This window comes from Oppia nitens, unplaced genomic scaffold (assembly GCF_028296485.1).
Source record: "Oppia nitens isolate AA-2021 unplaced genomic scaffold, nextdenovo-longstitch-racon4-pilon3 scaffold1_pilon_pilon_pilon, whole genome shotgun sequence".
Classification (NCBI taxonomy): Eukaryota; Metazoa; Arthropoda; class Arachnida; order Sarcoptiformes; family Oppiidae; genus Oppia; species Oppia nitens.
Window position 1 is genome coordinate 2881820 of NW_026533199.1, and position 22426 is coordinate 2904245.

The 22426-nt window shown below is 35.7% G+C and overlaps 4 protein-coding genes across 5 annotated transcripts; 1 reads left to right on the top strand and 3 right to left on the bottom strand.

Annotated features, from left to right (window-relative positions):
* Positions 1–29: 29 nt before the first annotated feature.
* LOC128952311 (dynein heavy chain, cytoplasmic-like) lies at positions 30–15604 on the bottom strand. Its single transcript, XM_054297682.1, is given in 13 exon segments — positions 30–231; positions 320–354; positions 432–528; positions 600–771; positions 848–2675; positions 2736–2830; positions 2914–3116; positions 3119–4428; positions 4824–5019; positions 5328–5415; positions 5478–14772; positions 14838–15108; positions 15178–15604. Coding segments are annotated over 13 exon segments (13992 nt in total). The 5' UTR covers positions 15443–15604; the 3' UTR covers positions 30–94.
* A 434-nt stretch (positions 15605–16038) lies between these two features.
* On the top strand, positions 16039–19763 carry LOC128952317 (protein pellino-like). Of its 2 annotated transcripts, none has more exons than XM_054297692.1 (6): positions 16039–16332; positions 17839–18021; positions 18096–18225; positions 18305–18406; positions 18480–19315; positions 19476–19763. In XM_054297692.1, the coding sequence occupies exons 1-6, from the start codon at positions 16310–16312 to the stop codon at positions 19600–19602; spliced, it is 1401 nt and encodes a 466-aa protein (XP_054153667.1). In that variant the 5' UTR covers positions 16039–16309; the 3' UTR covers positions 19603–19763. The 2 variants fall into 2 exon arrangements, with proteins under 2 accessions (XP_054153667.1, XP_054153668.1); XM_054297693.1 differs by lacking the exon at positions 16039–16332 and adding an exon at positions 17646–17710.
* Positions 19764–19830: 67 nt separating this feature from the next.
* On the bottom strand, positions 19831–21242 carry LOC128966247 (G patch domain and ankyrin repeat-containing protein 1 homolog). Its single transcript, XM_054313095.1, has 2 exons — positions 20111–21242; positions 19831–19834 (listed from the first exon to the last, which is right to left on the bottom strand). The coding sequence occupies exons 1-2, from the start codon at positions 21139–21141 to the stop codon at positions 19831–19833; spliced, it is 1035 nt and encodes a 344-aa protein (XP_054169070.1). The 5' UTR covers positions 21142–21242.
* Positions 21243–21480: 238 nt separating this feature from the next.
* On the bottom strand, positions 21481–22389 carry LOC128952326 (probable RNA-binding protein EIF1AD). Its single transcript, XM_054297704.1, has 4 exons — positions 22134–22389; positions 21953–22061; positions 21776–21884; positions 21481–21706 (listed from the first exon to the last, which is right to left on the bottom strand). Exons 1-4 carry the CDS (start codon positions 22218–22220, stop codon positions 21538–21540), a joined length of 474 nt encoding a protein of 157 aa, XP_054153679.1. The 5' UTR covers positions 22221–22389; the 3' UTR covers positions 21481–21537.
* Positions 22390–22426: the final 37 nt, after the last annotated feature.

Here is a 22426-nt window from a genome sequence, read left to right on the forward strand (position 1 = left end):
GAATATAACATTAATAATAAGATATATAATAAAAATTAAAAGAAAAATGTCTATTGATTTTTCGTAATTCAAATCCCAAATAAAATAAAAATGGTTAACCCATAGCACTCAAGCACAAGAAGGCTACACCTCTTTCGTAAAAACTGTAAGCGTTTTGGTCTTCGCCTAACTCCAAGTCTACCGAAAATAATAGCTCCGATCGGGTAGAGTTGAGATATACGGGAAGTGTCACCTAAATTGCAAAAAACATAATTAATATTTTTGAAAATAACATTTTAAATTTATACAATATCATTACATATAATAATTTATAATTTACCATTTTTGGTTGACTGTTTTGTGTCAGCACTTCCACTGTAAGCAAGAAAATTACAACAAAAAAATTATTGCAATATTATATTTAAATTTAATCTCATTTCTTATTATATTACCGAATCCATCGAAGAGAGGTTAGCTGTAAATCTGTGAATATGGTATTTGTGAGATACAGTTTGTTTTGTTTGGTGTGCGCGCCCTGTAATTTGAGACCTATAGTACAAAACACAACACAATTATTATTTTTATAGAAAATTAATAATTTATATGACATTTCAAATTACCTGTCACTCCAAAAGTTCCATCTTCCGGGTCTTTATGCCGATCCGAGTCTGATATCAACACTTCGAGCGAAAGTTCTTCGAGAGACCAGCCGTTTGCCTGAGCGACGTACTGACGGGTGGCCGTTATGTATGCCTCGGGATTAAAAAGTCCGCCCAACCATATGTTTAGATTCTTGAATAATTCATCAAAAATTACAGGTAATTGTTGTCTTTATAACTACTAATGATATAAATAACAAAAAAAATACCTTTAGGTTTGTTGATTGAGTCGACGAAACTTTCTGTAATTGTTTGATTCTGTCGGTAAAATCGGTGACCCATTGAATGACAGTACATGTCAAGGGAACTGTATATTTACGCCAATGATTGGGAATCATACCCTTTGCCAGGTATGCGATGATCTCTCTGTAATAATTTGTTTGTTTCTTTTCTCCCTTACAAATGAGTTGGACGTCTTCCAAGTCATGTCTCACTACTTGAAGAAGTTTCGATGCAATATTGACTTCTCGTTCAAAGTATCGATACAGTGGTTCTTTAATATTATCTGAAGTTCTCTTCATTGTCTGCAAATTATTAGGAAGAACTCTAAGCCAAGTGATGGCACTGTTGAGTAAAGTTCTGATCCAAGCGGGTCTTCCATCAGATGAATCGCGTTTAGCTTTGACTCGTTCTGCTGTTTGCATCACTAAATCGTCGTCATCTTCGAGAAGTTGAAGTTTCAAAAGTTTTGCGATCAGATCTGTTCCTGAATTAGTTAAAAGCACTTTCTCTGCGTTATTCGGCAATCCTAACCACGAAGGCATTTGACGGTCTGGAAGTGTTTCGACCCAATTCAAGAACTGGTCTCTGCGTAATATTCCTTCTGGTATTGATATACAAGTTTTGCCGCCTTCTGGCGCTTCTATACCGGAAACTAATGAGAATTCTGAATCAAAGCTCTTAGAAGTAAATAATTTGTTAACAAAAGATGTCAATAATCTCTGATCGAAATCGTTATCAATTTTTCCGCCATAAATGCATTGACCAAACAGTATACCGATGGCATCCCACGGGACCTTCTCTGGTGGCAAATTAGTCCTTCCCATCGCCACTGTATCGATCCAAGTGTCGAGTGTATCACAAGCAACACGAAGATCTGATTCGTTAAATTCATAGCTTTTAGACCAACCGAGTGGACAGTATCTGAGTCTTTCCTGAACAATGGCGTGAAACCACGACAACAGGAAATATAAACGGGATCTTTCATTGGGCGCTCTCATCATTCTTGAAGCGGGAATAGTGTTGAATGTTCGCAACAGATTAGCTTTGATTCCGGGCGGCGGTTCAAACACGAAAATTCTTCCGGCGCGTAACAGATTCACCGGAACTTTAGGATGGATTTCAAGAGTCAAGAACAGCCGGAACGATGGATGTGATTGTAATGTATGTAATTTCTTTTCCAACTGAATTAGCCATTGAGGCGCCAAATGAACGTTCTTTAGAAGAACCCATTTACCACTCTTTGAGGCAGAGTTTATAACTTTGTCCGCTTGACTGAATCCTTCAGCGGATCCGATAGCAATCGATGTAATTGTTTTGTTTAGTTCAGCTGCGAGATCGTCGACACGACCGCTGGCATCATATCCGGGAGCAGAACACATCAATATCGGTGTCGACGCCTTTACTTCTTTTTCGATAATTGAGCCCAAATTAAGTTCGGCTTCGGCTGAATGCAGAAAATCGTTGCCAAGTATTGTATTGACCACTTGATTAGCCATTGATAAAACTCTATCCGGTCTGAACGCTTGAATCACTAATAATTGATGCATTGATGTACCGATAGGTGTGAGCGATTTGGAYTCATCCCAGAGCTGTGGAACATTTGCTTCGGGAGAATTGCTTTGAACCCATTCATTAAAGTTGTTTTCTGAGTCCAATTTGTTTTGAAGTGATTTAAATGCAACTAATTTTGATAGCGCTGTCGCTCCTTCCAATTGATCCGATATGAGTCCCTCCACGTGAACGGTTGGTTGGCCGGGAAGTATGCCTTCGCGACCTCTCATCAAATGATTGAACTCCTCTTCAAAGTTGGATTCACTAAAAATAGAAAATTTTATTTTTATGATTTTAATGACACTTTTTTAATTGAATTCATACTTCGAAAAGATTCTCAAATAGATTTTGCATAAGAGTAGGGAAAAGACGAGCCAATCTTCGTGAAGCATTCCACGGGTTACTCGTTTGTATACAACCTGTTCGTACAATTAGTTTTAGTTTTAGTCAATTCAAAATAATTAATAAAATTATAGATAATAATAATAACGTATAAAATTACCTCAAAAAGTGTGTGAGTTATAGTTGATAGTCGAGACATTGGATCCGTTATATTATTCAGCAACGGATTGTTGGTTAGGACGTCATTATAGATGTCCAAAAAGAAGTGCAATGAATACTGATAGAGAAAGTGGACCTGATTGAGACCTTCGAGAGTAAAGTAAATAGAACTACAGGCTTGAGATAGTGGTGCGTATTGTTGGAAACATTGTCCACTTCTGCCATTACTTTATCGGTCTCTTCAACTTTTTTTGATATRTCTGCCGCTTCGTTCTTAAGCTTTTCTAATGTACTGATAATAGAGTCGTCATCTAATATGCGTCCTTTCACGTCATTTAGTGCCTGAAGTAATGATTTTTCAAGTTGTCTAAGCTTTACGTGAAACTCTCCCTGAAGTTTAAGCAAATCTGAACGCTTCTCATCGATATCAGGTCTCTCTACTTTCAATACTTGATTCAAACACTGACATTGAAGACTACTTCGGGTGACTGTAAAGTTGACAAAAGTCACACGAGAACAGATATCTGGAGGGAATTCAACGGTCGGATCTCTGGTGGACAGGAAAATACAGAACGACGGCGAAAGATCGATGTCCTGATCGCCTAAAGTTATGAGAACTCGGCCACCAGTTTTGCGAACTTCTCTGTTTAATACTGGATTCAATATCGGATCATAACTTTCCACGTCTTGAACGAGTAGAGGATTTCCGAAACGGAGAGCACTTTCCAGATTTTTACGGAACGAGTCGTCTAAGAAACTCGTTTTAGTGATCCGTTTGCTTTCGTATTCACTCAACAAGAATTTTGTTGCCTGTCCTGAGGGATCAATAATAAGTGGATACCGATTGAATCGTTTCAACATAATTGCATTTTCAGTGCACAACTCATCGCTTGGCAAATGGTTTGCCTGCCATCTGAGTCGTTCATCAGCAGTTGACAAGTATTCAGTTCGAGCTAAATCAGCTCTAAATAAAATGTTAGCCTCCTGTAGGTGAGAGCACCAGCTGTTAAATAGATTTTGTCGGTATTGTTGATCAAAATAACCGGCATAAGCCAGGAATGCCGATGATAGAAGAATATCGCCGGCAATTGTTTGCATTTGACTTTTGAATGTTTCGCTCGACTGTTCCCATCTTTCTCTTTCATTGCTTAAACTCTTGAGTAGTGCAATACTTCTGTCAACTTTTGACTGAACGGCAGCCAAATCTGCTTTAATAGTCGTCGCCTGACTGACCAGATTTGCGTAATCATCTTTCAATGCGGCGATTCTCTTCTCCAACTGAGTCACCTGTTGGTCCGTTTTGATGGCTTCGTCTTTATTGACTTGTGCTTTAGCCTCCAGACTGCCCAACTCATTCCTCAACGGTTCAATTTTGTTGAGCATATCTGCATAGTTAACTTGAGCAATGGCCCACTTGACCAGCGGACCGCACGCAAGACTGGCCCGATTTACTTTCTCAAAATTATAGTCCGGATTATTCAAATATTTTGTAATCATCTTTTGGCGAATATCATCACTTCATAAAATATAAGACAACAACAAAATAAGTAATGTATAAAAATAAGGCAAAAAAACTATAAAAATTTATATTCAGAAATTGTCAAAACAATAAAAACAAAGACATTCATCAAAAATGAAAACCAATTGAAGACACTATAAGTCTTACGAAATATAATCAGCAGAAAAGCTGATAATATTTGTTATAAAGTTTTCTCTAATGATTACACTTCTGATGAGTTTCCAGTCCTGATAGGGTTCGCCCAGTAATAGACAAATAGATTCGAGACATATCTTGACGGGTAGTGGAGGGTTACTCATTGATCGCACCTCCACTAAGTGCTGCCTTTTTATTGCTTTGACCGCTAAATTCATTCATAAAAATATAAATAAATATTATAATTGGTTTCTTACGTAACGTTATCGGTATGAAAATTAACGATCGTTGTGATGAAGTTATCGCGCATTAAGACCTGTCGGATCTGTTTCCAATCGGTGGTAAACTCTCCCAACAAAAGACAAATACTCTCGAGTGCTAACTTAACAGCTGGAGGAGGGTTTGTCATTGACCTAACCTCTACTAAATTCTGTTTCTTAATTGATTGCACCGCTATATGTGTGGAGATGATTACCAACAAAAAAACAAACAAAAATAAATAAATAAACAAAATTATAAGTAAATAATAATAAACAAAACATATTAAATCAAATTAAAAATATCTYTWAAAGTCAAAGAGGAAGCGTTATAAAAAGCTTAGCAAAGTTTTTATTAATTTGGCTAAAGTTTGTGCTAATTAAGTGCTAAGTTATAAGTTATGCGTGAAATGTATGGTTAGTTTGCGTGTGAATTATTATAATAGTTTAATGAAGTGCTTATAAGCTATAAAGTTATAGCCAATCAAACAGTATATCCCAAACCTTGTTGTGCTTCTTCAACRGCGGGTTTGACTTTGTTTAGGTCAGCCATTACTTCATCAGTTTTCAATGCAATATCTTCCTCTTGTTCCTAATTTAACCCAAATTTAATAGTTAATATCAATAATAAAAATATTAAAAAATAGTCTATACTTTAAGCTTTTCTTGTAGTTCCTGTGATTTGGTTTTTTCTCGTTCTGCCTGTTGTTGGTCTTTAAGCATCTCTTTAAGCTTTGCATTCGCCGCTTGATTTTTGGCCTCTAATTCATTGCTTTTTAGGGCCAACGATTTCTGCAATTCTTCGACCTGTTCCACAGTTTCCCGTATCTTAGAGAGACCTACGTTCAGATGGAGCTGTTCTTCTTCAAGTTCTGAACACTTTTCGTAATACAGTTTTACGTAATGATTGATAAAATCGAGATAATGTCGAGGAGTTATCGTTGTCACTCTTCCGCCTCTTTTCACAAGCCTTTCGTTTGCGTGATGAAGGGTTTGATGGATATAAACGAATGCATTAATAACGGCGTCTCTATGAGCGGGTGTTTTGGTAAACTCGGGAAAGGCTGACGGAAAATAATTGGGTGCCGTCCACTTAGTGTTATCAATATCCAGTTTGAATGTAAACTCTCGTCCCACTTGAAACAGTGCCTCATTAGACCAGTCGCCGAACCAATTGAGAACACATCGATTGAAAAGAGCAGGAGAAGTGGCCGCTCGGTCCTTAAGACCTTCGGATGACGGATTCATTGTGAAGACAACGTGAAGATTTTTGATTACTTGATGGGTAAACCATTTATATAGTTCTTCATTCGAGTCAAGCATAAGACCCTCTCTTTGTGACGAATCTTTAATTTGTGTCATTAGTGTTGTGAATTCGTCGCCTTCGAAAAGTCCGGGAACTTCGCCGTTGGCTAACAATGTGTTCATACGTTCGAGAAAACCGGAGTCCATAACATTAGATTCATCTAAAATGAAGCAAATCTTTTCATCCTTACAACCGGAACGTCTCAATACTTGACGTAAGTCTTCATCAAAATCTGCGGCCGAATACTTGTTGTGTACTTTGATTTGAAATATACTCAATCCATTCATCCACGCGACAAATCGCGATAGTGTTGTCTTTCCGGCACCGCTTACACCAATCAACAGGACGTGTCCCTGAGGTTGACGAAAGATTCGGTCAATTCTCAATACGTGATCCAAAACTTCATTAAATAGTACGAGTGGGACATCAAGTTCTTCTTCGTAAAAGACTTTGAGTCTGGCTTTAGTGAATTCACGCAACTCTTCGCGATCGACAGGAATATAATCTTTGGATAACCAATTGCTGTAGAGAATAGGTCGCTGAAGTGCCGATTGTCTATCAATATTAGGGAAGTGTTTAAGTGCAACAATATCAACATTTTCATCGGTCCAAATGCGTTCCGATTCTTCGACCAATCGATCTTGAAATAGTCGAAGTGCTTCGTGAGCCCACAATCGTACCAATCCTTCAACTGTCAACGTTTCGAGTGGACGAATGGCCTCAACAATACCGCGAACCCAACGGGTAAGTTCTCGCGGAGAATAAACATAATGTGGTTGCATGTCTTGTGTAAACCTTTCTTGAGATATCAGATAAAATTCAACCATCGCTGCGGTCAGAGGTTCGGCGTAAGTTCTGAGTGCGGGAACTATTCTAAGCATTGCTCTGTTAAATGTGCCGTAAATTTGTTTCAGTGATGTCTCTCCCGGATAATCGACATATATGACAGGCACGTGACGCAAGAATCGATGAGATAATGGTTTGCGTCCGGGATCTGTTGGAGGATTACATGCGCCAACAAATTGAATTCTTTCTAAACGAACCCATGTCTGGTCAGATGTTCTATAAAAACCACCGCATTCGACAAGTTGTCTCAAAAAAGAAATCACTCGAATGGTTCCGTATTTGTCGACTTGTGGCAAATTTATTTCATCGCAAAACAATATGAGCCACTTTCCGATTTGAATCGGCGACAGAACCAAACCGTTTGGTGTCTTACGGTATTCACAGTAGTGATCAAATGTTTTTAATAACAATTCAGGAGTGGTAGCGCTCGAAAAGTTAAGACCAACCACTTCCATGTCAGGCAATGAACGCAAAGAACTGAATAATGTCATTGTCTTTCCAGAACCGGGTGGTCCGCATAGTACTAATGGTTTATGTTCGGCGAGCCATGTATTCAATAATGATTCGTGTCTTACCGTATCAACTGTTGGTACGACAACATCAGGTGCGGCCACTTTATGTGTTTCCACTTCAATTTGAGGCACTTTGTTCTGCCATAGAGACCATTCACCATTGAATGTCACTTCATAATCGATTAGCGGAATAGTAGAGTTGACTGGTGGTAATGGAATCGTTGTAATGCTTCTGATAAAGTCTCCCAAATCACTTCGGACTTTAAGTTTGGCGTCGCCGGCGAATGACCACAACAGAGCGTAAACTAACGATTTGGGAATATAGCGTTCCATTGTGTCGAAAGGCATCGGGAAGTCGGGATGATTGTGGTTATAGTTTAATATGTTTCGACACGACTGGTTCAACATTGAGAACAAACTGCCCAAAGCTCTTAAACGAGTGAAATCCATAATGTGTTCTTGTTTTGAGCCGAACTCTAGCGCTCTGACCACTACTCCATCAATTGTAAAATATGGTTGCATTATATTAGCAAAGTCTTGTTGTGTTTGAAGACTCGGATTTATTGTTTCCATTTGTCCGTCGATATCGCTTCGCTTCTTAACACCATAATTGCCAAAATCGTCGTCATTGTCTTCCAAAGCTATATTTCTGAGTCTTAAGAAGAAGTTCTCGAAAATCATTTCCGTTGAAAGGACGTCTTCGCTGAACCAAATCATACCACATCGGGAAACAGTGGCCAATGTGGCAAACTTTAAGTCTTGTACTTCAAACATAATGCGCACATTGGGTGGAATACTAAGACGTTCGCCATTGGGAAGTGTCAGTAGTTTATTGTCATCCAAAACACTGTTTAGGTTTTCAACCCATTCGGGATCGACATCTCCATCAAATATAATCCATTGCCGTTTATTGATCTCTCCCCTCACGTTATCAATAATTTTACGTAAAATGTGAGTAAAAAGACCATCAGTCCATTCACGAGTATTTGGATCTAATGTTCCATAGAGTGCTTCTTTGGAAATAGCTTTCGGATCAATGACGTGAGCGATTCCTTCAGTGCCTTCGTATCGTTCAAGTGCTCGGAGTAATACTTTCCAAGCGGACGATTTGCCGCTACCGCTCGGGCCAACCATCATAAGACCGTGATTTAGTTGAGAGATCTGATATAATTGAAGCACTTTTGACATCCAAGAACTGGCATTGTTTTCATCATTAGTTGTTTCGGATTCATAATCACAAACATAATACATTTCTTTACAAACTTTTACAATCTCTTCTTTCAGACCCTTCATCTCCGCTCTGGTATATTTGATTCCAGGGAATACATCGGATAAAAGTGAAAATAGTAATGGAATATCTTCAGCAACCAGTTTGGGAACCATTGTTTCGCAAACACTTTGTATTAGTATTTCTTGTTCTGGTAATTGTTCAGCAATTAATCCTTCATTTATTTGATCCCCTTCACCTCTTTCTTTCATATCTTCTTTGATTTTCTGAATTCTATCTCTTTTGATATTACCGGCACTGACGAGTACACTCTTGAGGGCTCGCAAACCAAAATCATAATGCGATTGATTTGATAGCTGTTCGTCACATAATTTAAAGAATGGCACTATTTTTGTGGCCAATTTTTCGGCTGTTCTGAATCCTTGTGAAAACAGCATAACTTCGGCAATCAGTTGTCTATCGGGTTTATTCATAGCCAATGATCGGAACAATTTCTTAAGATTGTCGGGTAGGTTTGAACGACCGGCATATCCGGGATTCATAGTTATAAATATAGCCATATCTGCATTRATTCGGACCTGTTTTCCAATGAGCTCAACAGTCAATTCACTTTTATTTTGGATATTCTTCAGCGTCTCCTGAATCATCTGAATCTGTTGAGAGACGGCGCTCAACATTCTCTCTTCTAGTCGATTGAATTCATCAAAACAACCCCAMGCGCCGACCTGACACAGACCAACAAATATACGACCCATGGCTTGAAAGTCGAATGTTTCGTCACAATTAAAAACTAAAACAAATCTTCCCAATTGGTTGCCCAACGCTTTCACCGATTCAGTCTTTCCAGTTCCCGCCGGTCCGAATGGAGAACCTCCGAGTCGTGCCTCCAATGCTTGAGTCATCGTTAGATAGCAGCGATCGGTAAGTGGTGTTTGAACGAGTTTGTCCTGAACTCCCAAATACTCAAAGCCATAGTTGAACTTAGCGTTAGCCATATGTATGGACAACTGTTGGAGGACATCGTGTTGTCGCGGATCGAAATAAAATCTCATTTGCGATAACCAATCAAATGATTTGGGCGAACAAACATTATTTTTGATCAGTTCTCGCGTAACATCTCTTTTATGGACAAATTCGGTGATCAAATGCTCTAATTTTTTACGTCTGAGTGCTGGTTGTTCCTGAAGTACAGAATCGGCCAATAATTTAAGTGTAAGCTCTACTGATTGTAAGACATTCTCCAATAGTTCACATGTTTTAAGATTTTGATTTTGTATTTGCGAGAGAGTGTTCTCCACGTATTCAGACCACGATATCTGTGCCGCGAGAACAATGACCTGCGCTTGATATGAGTCCAACCATTTAATGAATTTTTCAATTTCTATATTTCCACTTCTGAAGGGAGCAATCTCTGTGACCGCAGAAGCCAATAGTTTACCCAAAGTTATTCGCATTTCTCTTTCCAGAAGAGTAAGCCATTCATTTATCTTCGGGTGTTCAGTGATAGAAATTGGTGTCGAAAAGTGGACTTCTTCGCCTTCTTTCGAACACAAACCCAATACACAGGAAAAGTCATCGTTAAGAATAATAGACGAAACGCCGGCAAACATTTTCTTGAAATGTTTTTGTAGTCGAGGAATATTTTTACTGTTGCCAATAATTTCGAGTAGATCTTCGTCGCCAACAAAATAAAATCTGGGAAATGAAGACCTCTCTCTTTCCAGATATTCACCCAATGCTTTCTGAATTTTACCCAAAAGATCAGCTAATCGTTCCAATGAACGCTGAACACCRGGAATGTTGAGCACATCCATAACCATTGGACTTTTCGATACTTTTTTCATTAAATTTAAATATTCCGAACTAATCGATTGAAACCTAGAGGTTTCCACTGGAAGTAAGGCCTGAATGTCGGAACTGCCACTGAATATTCCCTCCAAATACACCCAACGTCTTTGAACGTCAATCCAGACGTCGAACAATGCATTAATACGATTGAGTTTCTCCTCCCAGGACAGGGCGTCTTCTTCAAACTCTTTATAATACGGAGACATTTTCATAGCTGTTATCGAATTAATATGTTCTTTGACTTTATTAAACAAGTCATCCCAACCACGAATTATTCGACATTTATTTTGATAATTAACTAAATCGAGTTCATATGTCTGCCAGGCCTCCCGTACCTGTTTCAAGAATTCTTCGAGTGCCATCTCTCCCTGAGCCACTAGTATTATATCTTTTATAACGACTTCGTTTCGTTGAAGATCCACATCCCATACCTGACCGAGTGTTAAGTCTGATAAAACCCAATGAACATTGAGTTGACGCGTCAAATGTCTCCAATGGCGCTCTTTTAAGGCATCAGATTTGAGTTCAATGATAACCATATTTGACTTCGTGTATGATTGCAATAAACGTTTGACGTAATCGTATGAAGCATATTGTCTGAGTCTTGCGGGCATATCTTTGAGTTGATTCATTAGTCCGTCTAATTGTTGTCTCAATTTTCGCGGTTGAACCGAAAGCCATGGCAACTCTTTTAATAAATCTATTTGTTCCCAAACTTTAGACAATTCACTCCAGACTTCCTTCAAATCTTGCAATTCTTCGAGAGCTACCTGAAGTTTTTCATCGCTGGCATTAATTGGTGCCAAACCGGGCTCAAGAAGTTCTAGTGCTTCCTTAGCTCGCATAACATTATCGCGATCTTCTCTTAGATGATTGAATTTTGTCTCAAAAATAGTTAACAAATTGAGCGCTTCTTTTGGAAAAATAGATCCGCCAACAGGTTTACCTCTTTCCCATTCTTGGAGAAAATCTAAAGTTCTTGATTCGACTGACTTATCTTCAGCTACAATCTTAACCTGAAGACTAGAGACTTGTTGTTGAATGGAAGCGTCTTTTCGTTTCATAATTTCATTGAAAGCACTCCATTCACCTTCAATATTGTCGACGTGAAGCCAATTATTAGGAAACTGAAACCGTTGTCTCTCAAGAATTCGTTGTCCTTCTTTGTAAGTGTCGACCTGCCGTTCCCACTGACGAGTCTTGTTTTTAAGTGACTGAACATATGTAATGAAAGTGACGGCATCTTTAGTGTTTGCCGTGTCTATTGAGTGTTGTTCCAATTCAGTACGCGATTTAGATATGACTGAATGCAAACCAGACATTTCATTTCCAAGAAGTTGACCAAATTTGCTGAGCACTTCCTTATGCCACGAATCGTATTTAAGGGTTACCTTTGATTGAACTTTAGTGTAATCAATAATAATAGGTCCGATCTCTTTGCGTGTTTCTGTTGTATCAAAAGTTGTTCGCGATTTCTTGATTTCTACTAAAGTATTCATCCAGAGTATGATACTTTCGCCGAGTTTTGTGTAAAGCATATCGGGTTGCAAATCCCATAGTGATTGATAAGTCAGCCATTGAGTAATATATTCTTGCATTTGTTTGATTTTACTTTCAATTGCTTCGTAAGCGGCCTCGAGAACCGTTACTCCCTGAGGCATACGGTTCAGTAGATCTCTATATTGTGGAGCTGCTGGTCTATCTAAGCCCACTTGATATCGGGTGCTCTCAATCCTATTGAGGGTCAGCACCACATTTTCCCACGCAAACAACTGTTGCATCAGTTCAAAGCGTGCCTCCTCTACACTGGGACTCACATACATCAGTTGATTTGTGATTCTTATTTCGTGGACCATTCTCTGAATTTTGGGATCACCGCCGAGTTTAACCACCGGATTAACAGGTGAGTCGGTGTCAGTTAACATATCCATATCGTCTTCTTTATTGCCCAACAATGCCTGTGTCCACGCCTTAATGCCGGCTTCAAGTCTGACGGCAAGTTTCTCTTCAATCTCTTCATCCAAACGGTTAACCCATTCGCTTAGATTTGAATATCTTTGTAAACTCAAGTCATCGACGGCTTTCTGTATTTTATTTAAAATTTCTGAGAGAACAGTTGTACCATAACTACAGGCCTCAATACTTTTGACCTCAATTTCGATCTGTTCGGCCACATCTAACAGTTCGTCAACTTTTTCCTGAAAATTATAGACACATTCAGCCAGTCGTTGGACATAAGAATCTCTTTTATATGATTCCCAAACAAGACCGACACCTTCGCTAATCAAATCCTGTACATCTCTCTTAAGTCCGGCCACAAGAAGTGCTACATTAGGTCTATGTTCCACTTTCTCACACGCCCTTTCATATGACTTGACGGTATCAATTAGGGAAACGGCAAACGGGTAGTGTTGGTTTGCCTGATGGGCTTTATTAACAATAGCCAACTGTACCCTAAAACCTAAACTTCGCAAATTTCTTACTTCTTTGGCTAACGTAATGATTTCGGGCATAAAATTTACTCGAAGTTTAAGAATACTTCCTTTTCCGCTCTTCGATCGAAAACTTTCGATATTAAATATTCTTCCGGAAACATTAAGTTGTCTTTGTTGGACATTTCGCGTCCATTCTTCAAATATTCCATTGGTGTTTAGTTTCATCCGGAAGCTGTCGGCGTCACTCTTAAGTTTCTGTCCCTCGACGTGATTCTCCCATCCTTTGCCCAAAACGTCTTCAACTCGTTTCATATAAACAGAAAGTTGTCTTTCAATTTGTTTGGCCCAAACAATAGATCCGGAAACGGGAGGCAAATCACGAACGCGACTCATTTTGCAGGCCTTGTTCTGTGGATATTGTACTTTAAATTTCTCGTGAAGTGCTTCGATGTCATCTTTAACTCTTTGGATCAGTTGTGTCTGATATTCTCTGATAGCGCCTCTAATGTGTGGCCTCACAAACAATGCGTTAAATCGCGAAAATATTCTAAACATTTCGTTAGCATTCTTTGCAATTCCCAATTGATCTCTTAGTTTGGCCGTAATTCTCGCCTCAACGCGATCTATACGTTCTTCGTATCGCTTCATCGATGCCTCCCAAGAATCAGTTCCTTCTTTACTAATGTCAAGTGCATCGACTTCTTTAACTAATTCATAGGCTATATTCACTTCTTCAATGGCATTCATATCAGCCGAATCTATTGATGAAAGTGTCCCATCTTTTTCTGAATTAATATCACTGATAGCCTCGACTTCTTTGGTTGACTTAGCTATTGGTCTTAGAACACGAATAATAACTGCCCGAAGCTGTTCATGTTGTCGTCGAAATTTACGCATTTGTTCCATTCGCGACTGTAGTCTTTTATGAGCCAAATTGATTCGCCAAACCATCTTCAAGTGTTCTTCGCGTTTCTTTTTAACGATATCTCTCATCAATCCTTGAAGTTTGTCGTACTCGTCATCCCAAGTGATGAATACATCGAAACAAGCGGACACCACTTTTTCGAACTCTTCAAACGCAATGTGCATCATTCTACGGGTTCCCAACACTTTCAACATTTGTGACATTAGATCCCTAGAGATGGCTTCCATAAGCTTAAGAGCTCTTTTGATCGGATATTTAGTATTTCGTATTTTCCTCAAGTGTTGAAATATCGATTGCAATGCAAGTCTTATTTTGTCGAGTTCTGTTGCCGCCAGCAAATCGTTTAGCGGAAAATCTTTCATCAATGGATTGTAATCACTAACTGTCGAAATCGCTTCTTTAAGACGAGTGTCGGCATCAAAACTAACGGTCGCGTGAAAACGTTTTCCATTTTTTAGTATCTCTAAAGTGATGGCCACTTCAGTGCTCTCTCTTTTCTCTTGAATACGAAGAAGAGCTCTCTCGAGATTCAGCCAAAAACTAATCTCTTGAATGGCGGTACCAGAAGATGGATCTCTATCTAATTTTGTTACTTTCTGTATCTCTCGAATCCATCGATTGACACCACTTTGTAATTGATTTAAAAATACAGAATCATTGCATTTGTCTCCAAAATCATCGACAACGACACGTCTTTTCTCTTCAGCACATTTTTTCATCACTGATACAACCAATGGATGTATTACTAAAGTAATTTCTGGAATATCTATATTCTGTTGAAGATGAAGAAGACCCATCTCAAGTTCTGCAATCTTTTTCTCCACTGTCGGCGCCATTTTGTCGCCATCCCTGTCCAACAAATCCATCCATTCATAAAACAATRATAACTAGATTTATATCTTTATAATTCATACCTTTCAGCTCTTCCGGTCTCTTTGACGTACGACTTGAAATAGGGAGCGATGGCCGCCGAGACATAAGAGTGAAGTGTTTCATAAGGAGATGTATCGTTCAGATTCATGACTCTTAATTGTGACGATATATTCTTCTCGGCCTCCAATACCAGACCCCTCTTAATCAGTACAACACTATTAATCTTAGCGTTCATAAAGCGAACCTCTTCTGATATGTGATACATGACATTGTCGTCACTGTCACCGCCAGATTCCGGCACTTCTTCTTCTTCTGTAAATACGAGAAAACCACTCGCAATATATCTTTTTCTTTTTAAAAAAATAAGAAAAGTTAACAAACCTTTGGACGAAGATCTCTGTATGAGAAGCGCTCGCATTTGTCCATCAGATATAAATTTCTTGATCTTTTCAATTGTGGTCTCATTCTTGAGCGCCCAATCCAGCGATGGATGAATACTGTTGTCCTCTTCGAGAAGCGCCGGAATGACGCGTCTAATGTAAGCGATGACCACATCGGTGTCGGCCAACGCCACCGACACTATATTGGTCTCATTCGGCAACGATTGCTGGCCCGAGTCCTGACCGGACTCTACACTGTCAGCCATAGGTTTATCTGTTCCCTCACTTAATAATCCGTCTTTTAATACAATTATTCATTAAATTAATAATYAGTTAATAAATAGTTATTAAATTTAAAAAAATAAATTAATAATAGTTTTTATAACAAAACAGTTGTCAATCAAATTGACTAAACGTAAGGCAATTCAATACTTGTATACAAAGTGTTGAAACACTTTTTTGGGGATAGTTTTCACTAGTGTTGACACAAACTCGCGGTCCACTAATTGACACTTTTATTGCACAAATTATTTCAAGTTATAATCAATTAATCAAAATTAATAAATTATTATATAATAAATTAACCGCAAATTTTATGTTATAATTTATGTGAATATTCAACTTTAATTAATTAATTGGGTTAAAACAAATTACTAGTTATATATAAAACAATAAATCATTTGATACAACACTAGTTGTTATTTGTGTGCCCAACACAAGCGCCACCACTGCTTAGTCAATGACTCATTCAATGCTAATTGAATGCAATGTTATCATCGATTGCCGCCAATGGGCGCCACTGTTGTCCACTATTTAACTAACATATAGTATAACTGTTATAATAGTATTGATTGTCAATGTTTTTTCAATGTAATGACTCAATCATTATAATGCTATGACTATAACAATATTGATATTAATATCAAGATTTCATTGTTTATATACAAACTATTAAATGATTGATTGATTTATTGATACAATTTATTTATTATACAATTAGTTAATAATTATTGATATCATTGATGAGTTTTAGTGATACAATTTGCGGGACAGCAATATGTTGTCAATGATTTTAATAGTCAAATGATATTTTTGTTGTCAATATTATTATTGGTGTTTAACTTAGCGATGAAATGCCCGACAGTTTACAGTTAATGTGAGTTTTGTTTTGTTGTAATATATTWCCCAAATGTATATGTAATTCAATATTATAAACGTATAGTAATATAATATTACTTTTAAATCAATTGATTATTAATAGTCCAATAGTTTTATAATTGTGAATATGTGTCTGATTTTATAAAATTATTTTTCAATGACTATTATATTATCAAAACAATTATACAATAATATCATGTGATTTATAGTACAATACTATATACGAGACATGACTTACTGTATAATGAGTTCAATGTATTGAATGGGTTTTGTTTAYCACTCAATACACATATCATATGATTATAGAAAACATAATAATAACCATAACTTTGTTGAGTTGTCTTTATAATAATCACCAAAACCTAATCCCATTGTCTTAGTCAGTGATAATAATAATTGTTATATAAAATGTTTATTTGTATTGCAATTGATATAAAGACAAATATAGATAGATATTATATTATTTTTTTAAATATGATATTTTAATTAATACTATAAAATTGATACAATATTTTGTTGTATATTAACTAATGAAATGTCATTAGATTGGTATCTAAATTGACGATTAGTTTTAGTTAATTACAACTAATTATTTTGTAGACGTTTTGTTGTCTACAAAATGTTTTCTTTAATTTATTTTACAAAACAATGAGTTGTTTATTGCTATCAAAAGTTGTTTTTTATTATGTATTTCTGTTATATGATATTTAGTTGTAAAAAGATATTTATTTATAAAACATATTAAATAATAACTTATGTTTTACTATGGCTTTAGTAGCAATTAAATGGTTAGATAAGGCTTATAGTGTGTACGGTATATAAGAGATACAACACATATAACAAACCTGTTTAGTAATTAATTTCATTTTGATATAACAATTGTATACAAAAAACTTCATATGTTTTTCAATTCAACCCAATTATAGACCTTAACTTTTGCCTTAATTTTATATACTTTTTAATGAACTCAATCCTAACTTAAAAAAGTATATTATTAAATATGAAATAAGGTTTTTTTATTTATATCTATATTGTATACTATATATGTCTGTTTAGTTTATTATTTTTGTCATCAATTTTTTCAATTATTATTATTTTGTAACATTTGCTACATTACACCAATAAACATATGTTTACAATGAATTGACGATAAAAAGCAATTATATGGTCAGAGTTTCGATGATTAACTTTATTTGAAAACAAAGTCAACAAAAAATATTGAATGTTTTGTGATATCTGTTGTGATTTTATTATAAGACTTATACTACAGTATTAGTGAAAAGTGTTATTTTTGACTTATAACTTAAGATATAAAAATGATAATTAAATCTATCTTTAATGTAAATATGTTTTTAATAGTGATATTTCTGTAACGGGTATTGAAAATATTTATTATTATATATTTTTATTTACTAGTTTTTATATTCAAATAAAYATTTAAAAAAAAATTCTTGTAATGATAATTARTAATTAATATATTATATATGTATTTGAATTACTTTAGACCCCAAGTGGATAGTCGTCAGATGAGTGCGGCTGCGGCTAAACTGGTAGCCAATCGGTCGACCAGTAGTTCTGGTCCCTCATCACCACAACATATGGATTATAATAAATTAGATTCAAATGCAATTTTGATGGCCAACCAAAAGCCCTATCCTATTGTTTACGGAGAACTTGTTATTCTTGGGTTTGTATTTTAATAATTATATTAATGATACTCTAGTTTATGAACGGAAGTTAAATTTATTATCCGATTTGCAGTTATAATGGATGCCTTCCTCAGGGAGAAAGAGGTCGACGTAAAAGTAAATATTTGTTGTTTAAGAGACCGATGGCTAACGGCATTAAAAAATCAAAACATTATGTGGTTAAACAGCCACAACACACACGGGTTTGTTAACAATTAGTCTAACAATTGATTTATGATTATTATTAACATTTAGTTTGATTTGAATTATTGTTTATTATAGGCGATCCAAGAGAAGGATCAACACGCAATATCGTATACACTTAACAGATCTCAAGCTATTATTGTTGAATATCAATCAGATGAAGACACCGATATGTTTCAGGTATTTATTTTATATAAATTATTGCTATTACGGTAAATATAGGTTAAGATATACTGTATATTAAATTTGATAGATTGGTCGTTCATCTGAGACCCCAATTGATTTTGTTGTTATTGATACAATGGTATCAGATCCTAATAAAACGAGTCCCGATAAATTGGTCCAACAAAGCACAATATCACGCTTCGCGTGCCGTATATTAATAGAGCGCAAACCCCCTCATAAAGTCCGTGTATACGCCGCCGGATTTGATTCATCAAAAAATATATTTTTAGGAGAAAAGGCCACAAAATGGCAACAAAACGGCGAAATTGACGGTTTGACCACAAATGGGGTGTTAATAATGCATCCAAAAGTTAAGCAAACAAATGATTCCTCAAATCCACAATTTGGTGGCATTTGGAGAGAAGTGTCCGTTTGTGGAGAAATTTATTCAGTCCGTGAAACCCGATCCGCCTCTCAAAAGGGCAATAAAATCGATAACGAAACCAACATTTTGACCGATGGAACACTTATTGATTTATGCGGTGCGACACTTCTTTGGAGGTCAGCTGAAGGATTGGCCACATCGCCCACTAAAAAACATTTAGAAGAAATGGTCGATGAACTGAATGCCGCCCGACCTCAATGTCCAGTAGGTCTTAATACACTTGTGATACCACGAAGAAGTGCATCGTTAAGTGAAACAGACAAACAGCCCTATGTTTACCTCAATTGCGGTCACGTTCAGGGATTGCACGATTGGGGTCAGAATCGTAACACCAATGGACGCACCTGTCCCATGTGCCTCGATATTAGCCCAGTAGCCAAGCTTACAATGGGTATTGAACCCTCACTATATATGGATATCCTAAAGCCTAGCTTTTGTTTCAACCCATGCGGACACATGACTTCGGATAAGTCGGCGAGGTTTGACATATTTGATACACATTTTTATATATTCATTACTAATTAAATACCAATTAAATAAAGGAGATTAAAAAGTTTAACTCATATTCATATAATACAATTCAAAAATATCTGTCTATTTAATAACATTATTTAAAATCCTAATTTGATATCATAACAGGTACTGGTCTCAGGTGCCAATACCTCACGGAACTAATGGTTTTCACGCTATGTGTCCATTCTGTGCCACACCATTGCAGGGCGAATGGGGTTTTGTGAGACTTATATTTCAAGATTATGTCGACTGAAAAAATTTAAATATTTATTTATTATCGTATTTACTATTTTTACTTTAAAAAAAAATCATTGAATGTAAACATCCATTGCAGCCAACACTGTGATTAATCATTTGTCTCTAATTATCATTTTTAACATAAAATATATATACAAATATTATTTTAGTAAATCGTGTTTTTCGGCTCCAAATTGAATGAAATTAAATATTTTCCGCTCGTTTAGAGGCTTATATTATATAACTAACTATAAAAATCATTTTAATATAAATTATTATTATTATATTAAACGGTGTATATAATACAATATAGTCTATATGTTATTAAAGTATATAATATACAGTACAATATAGATAATGTATTTTCATTTAATTTAGAGAAATATAAATTTACAACTACTTAAACAAATAAAAAGATCATAAATTTAATGATAATTTCTGATAAAAATGTTTTAATCATTTTACTTAACAAATTGTATTAAAAAATAAATAAATAAAATCAAAGTTTTTATTTGAATTGTTGCCTAAAATTTATTTCTATTTGTTTTAATCTGTTTGACGATTGTTTTCTTCCCTGTATTTTCGATGTCTTTGATTTATTCATATGATTGTCCACTGATTTTGTATCGTATGCTTTGAAGTGTGTGACCCGACATTTGTTACGACGATCACTACCACCACTGAGTCCCAGACCCAAGCGATCGCGTTTTAGCACAGTTTTTATTAATGATTTATTTCCTGATCCTTCGGGACCCAAACCTTTATCACGAGTCCAACCACTTCTTAACAACATTTGAAATCCTCTATTATTTTCTGGTATTTCGTAATATCTTTTCAATTGTTCACTACTTTCGGTATGAATTTGATGAACAATTGAACTGTTGTGCCGAATATCACATCCATTGTATCGCTGGTGACAAATATCACAACCTTTTCCTATAGTTTCTGTTTGTTCATCAAGTGGTTCACAATCCTTGTCATCATTTGCATCATAATTATCACTTTTATTCAGATGATTAACAATGAGATCATAAATATGATTGTGACCATTGATTATCGCCAAATGCAAAACATCGCTTCCTTTCTTATCTTTAGCACTAATGTCTGCATTATTGTCAAGCAATAGCTCAACAATTGATTGATGTCCAGCACAGGCGCTACACATCAATGGTGTCCACATATAATGATCTCTTGTATTAATATCGTAACCTAATTGAAGCCATCGTTGACAGCCCTCAAAGTCTCCGTTTTGACACAACTTGAAGATAGAGTCAACTCTGTAATCATTAACTCTATGGTCACGTTTGGTGACATTTCTTGTAATAACTTTGTTGGTATCAMCGATTGAATGCAATGATTTAMAGTCTTTGACCGATTTCTTAATTACATTATTGATTTGGTCATCATTTGTCGAGACGAGCTGTTCGTAAAACTCTTTGATTTCATTTCCATCCAATTTCTTGACGGACTGTTTATCGCCGACCAAAGCGGCCTTTTGGTCACTTGGTCTGACAAAACTGATGCCATAATAATGATATGGTTTGTTTGTTGTCATTGTTGACCATTAGGTTGCGGTCAATGATCGGAATATCGGGGATCACATAACAAACATCACACTAACTATAATCACATTTGTTTAACATTTTTTTGACAACTGATTGACTCGTATTTTGTAAACATTGTATTCATATATAACATGACATTTGAAAAAAACTTTTTTATTTAATAAAAAATTATTTAATTAATAAATTTATATATTATATGAAAAAAAAATTTTACACAAATGTTTGCGGTATATAATAAACAAATTATAAAAATAATGTTTATTTAATTAAATTATTAGATACATAAAGCTCTCTCATATAATATAGGAATATATTGTATATAAATATATTTATTTTACATTTAATTAATATAACAATATTAATAAAATTTATACAAAACTAACTAATTATTGATTTAAATCATTATTATGATTGTCATTAACTTCATTATCATCGCTATCTTCTTCATCATCACTCGAATCACTTTCACTTATATATTGTTCTCTATTAGTATTCCTAAAAAGAAGATCTTCATCTTTATCTTCATTTTGGTCATTATCATCAAAAGCTGGCGGCCTTTTCATCAAAAAACAATCAATCAATCAATCAAACCATGTATTAAACACTAAAAATCTAATTGCAAACCATTTTCCTTCTTCTTTAATATATTTAATCTGTTCTTTCATTAAAATGTTTGCAATCTCTGCCTTAACTTTATTGCCCTCTTCTATGGGATCGACAATCAGATAATCACCTAAAAGTAAGAACAAAAAARCATTACAATTGAATCAAATGGTTTTTGTTGTTGTCGTTAATCCSAACCTCTCTTAATCCAAATCCATTTGCGGAACTTTGGCGGCATTGACACCAAAAACTGTTGGCCATCGGCAGTCAATACTTCGTGCAGATTATTGCCACGAGAAGYGATCACCTATTTATATATTTGGATCAAATAAATATTTAGTTAATTTATCAATTAATTTGGTCACAAAATAATCATTACTTTTACAATTTGTTGACACTCTTGAGGCAATTCAAACTGATTTAACACTTCTTGTGTCACGTGTTTATTCTTAGTTGTCTTTGACATGTTGTCAACAGTTCAATGATGTCTTCAGCAATCTGTTTGTCTGTCCGTCACTTCAATAATGGTTGTTGTCTTCAAAGTTATGATCAATTGATACCATAATTAACAGACAATTCAAATAAAAACGTGAATTTTGTTTGTCTTTCATTGCAATGCAAACATACATTTCAATTATAATGTGGACATCAATTATGTCCGATAATTATAAA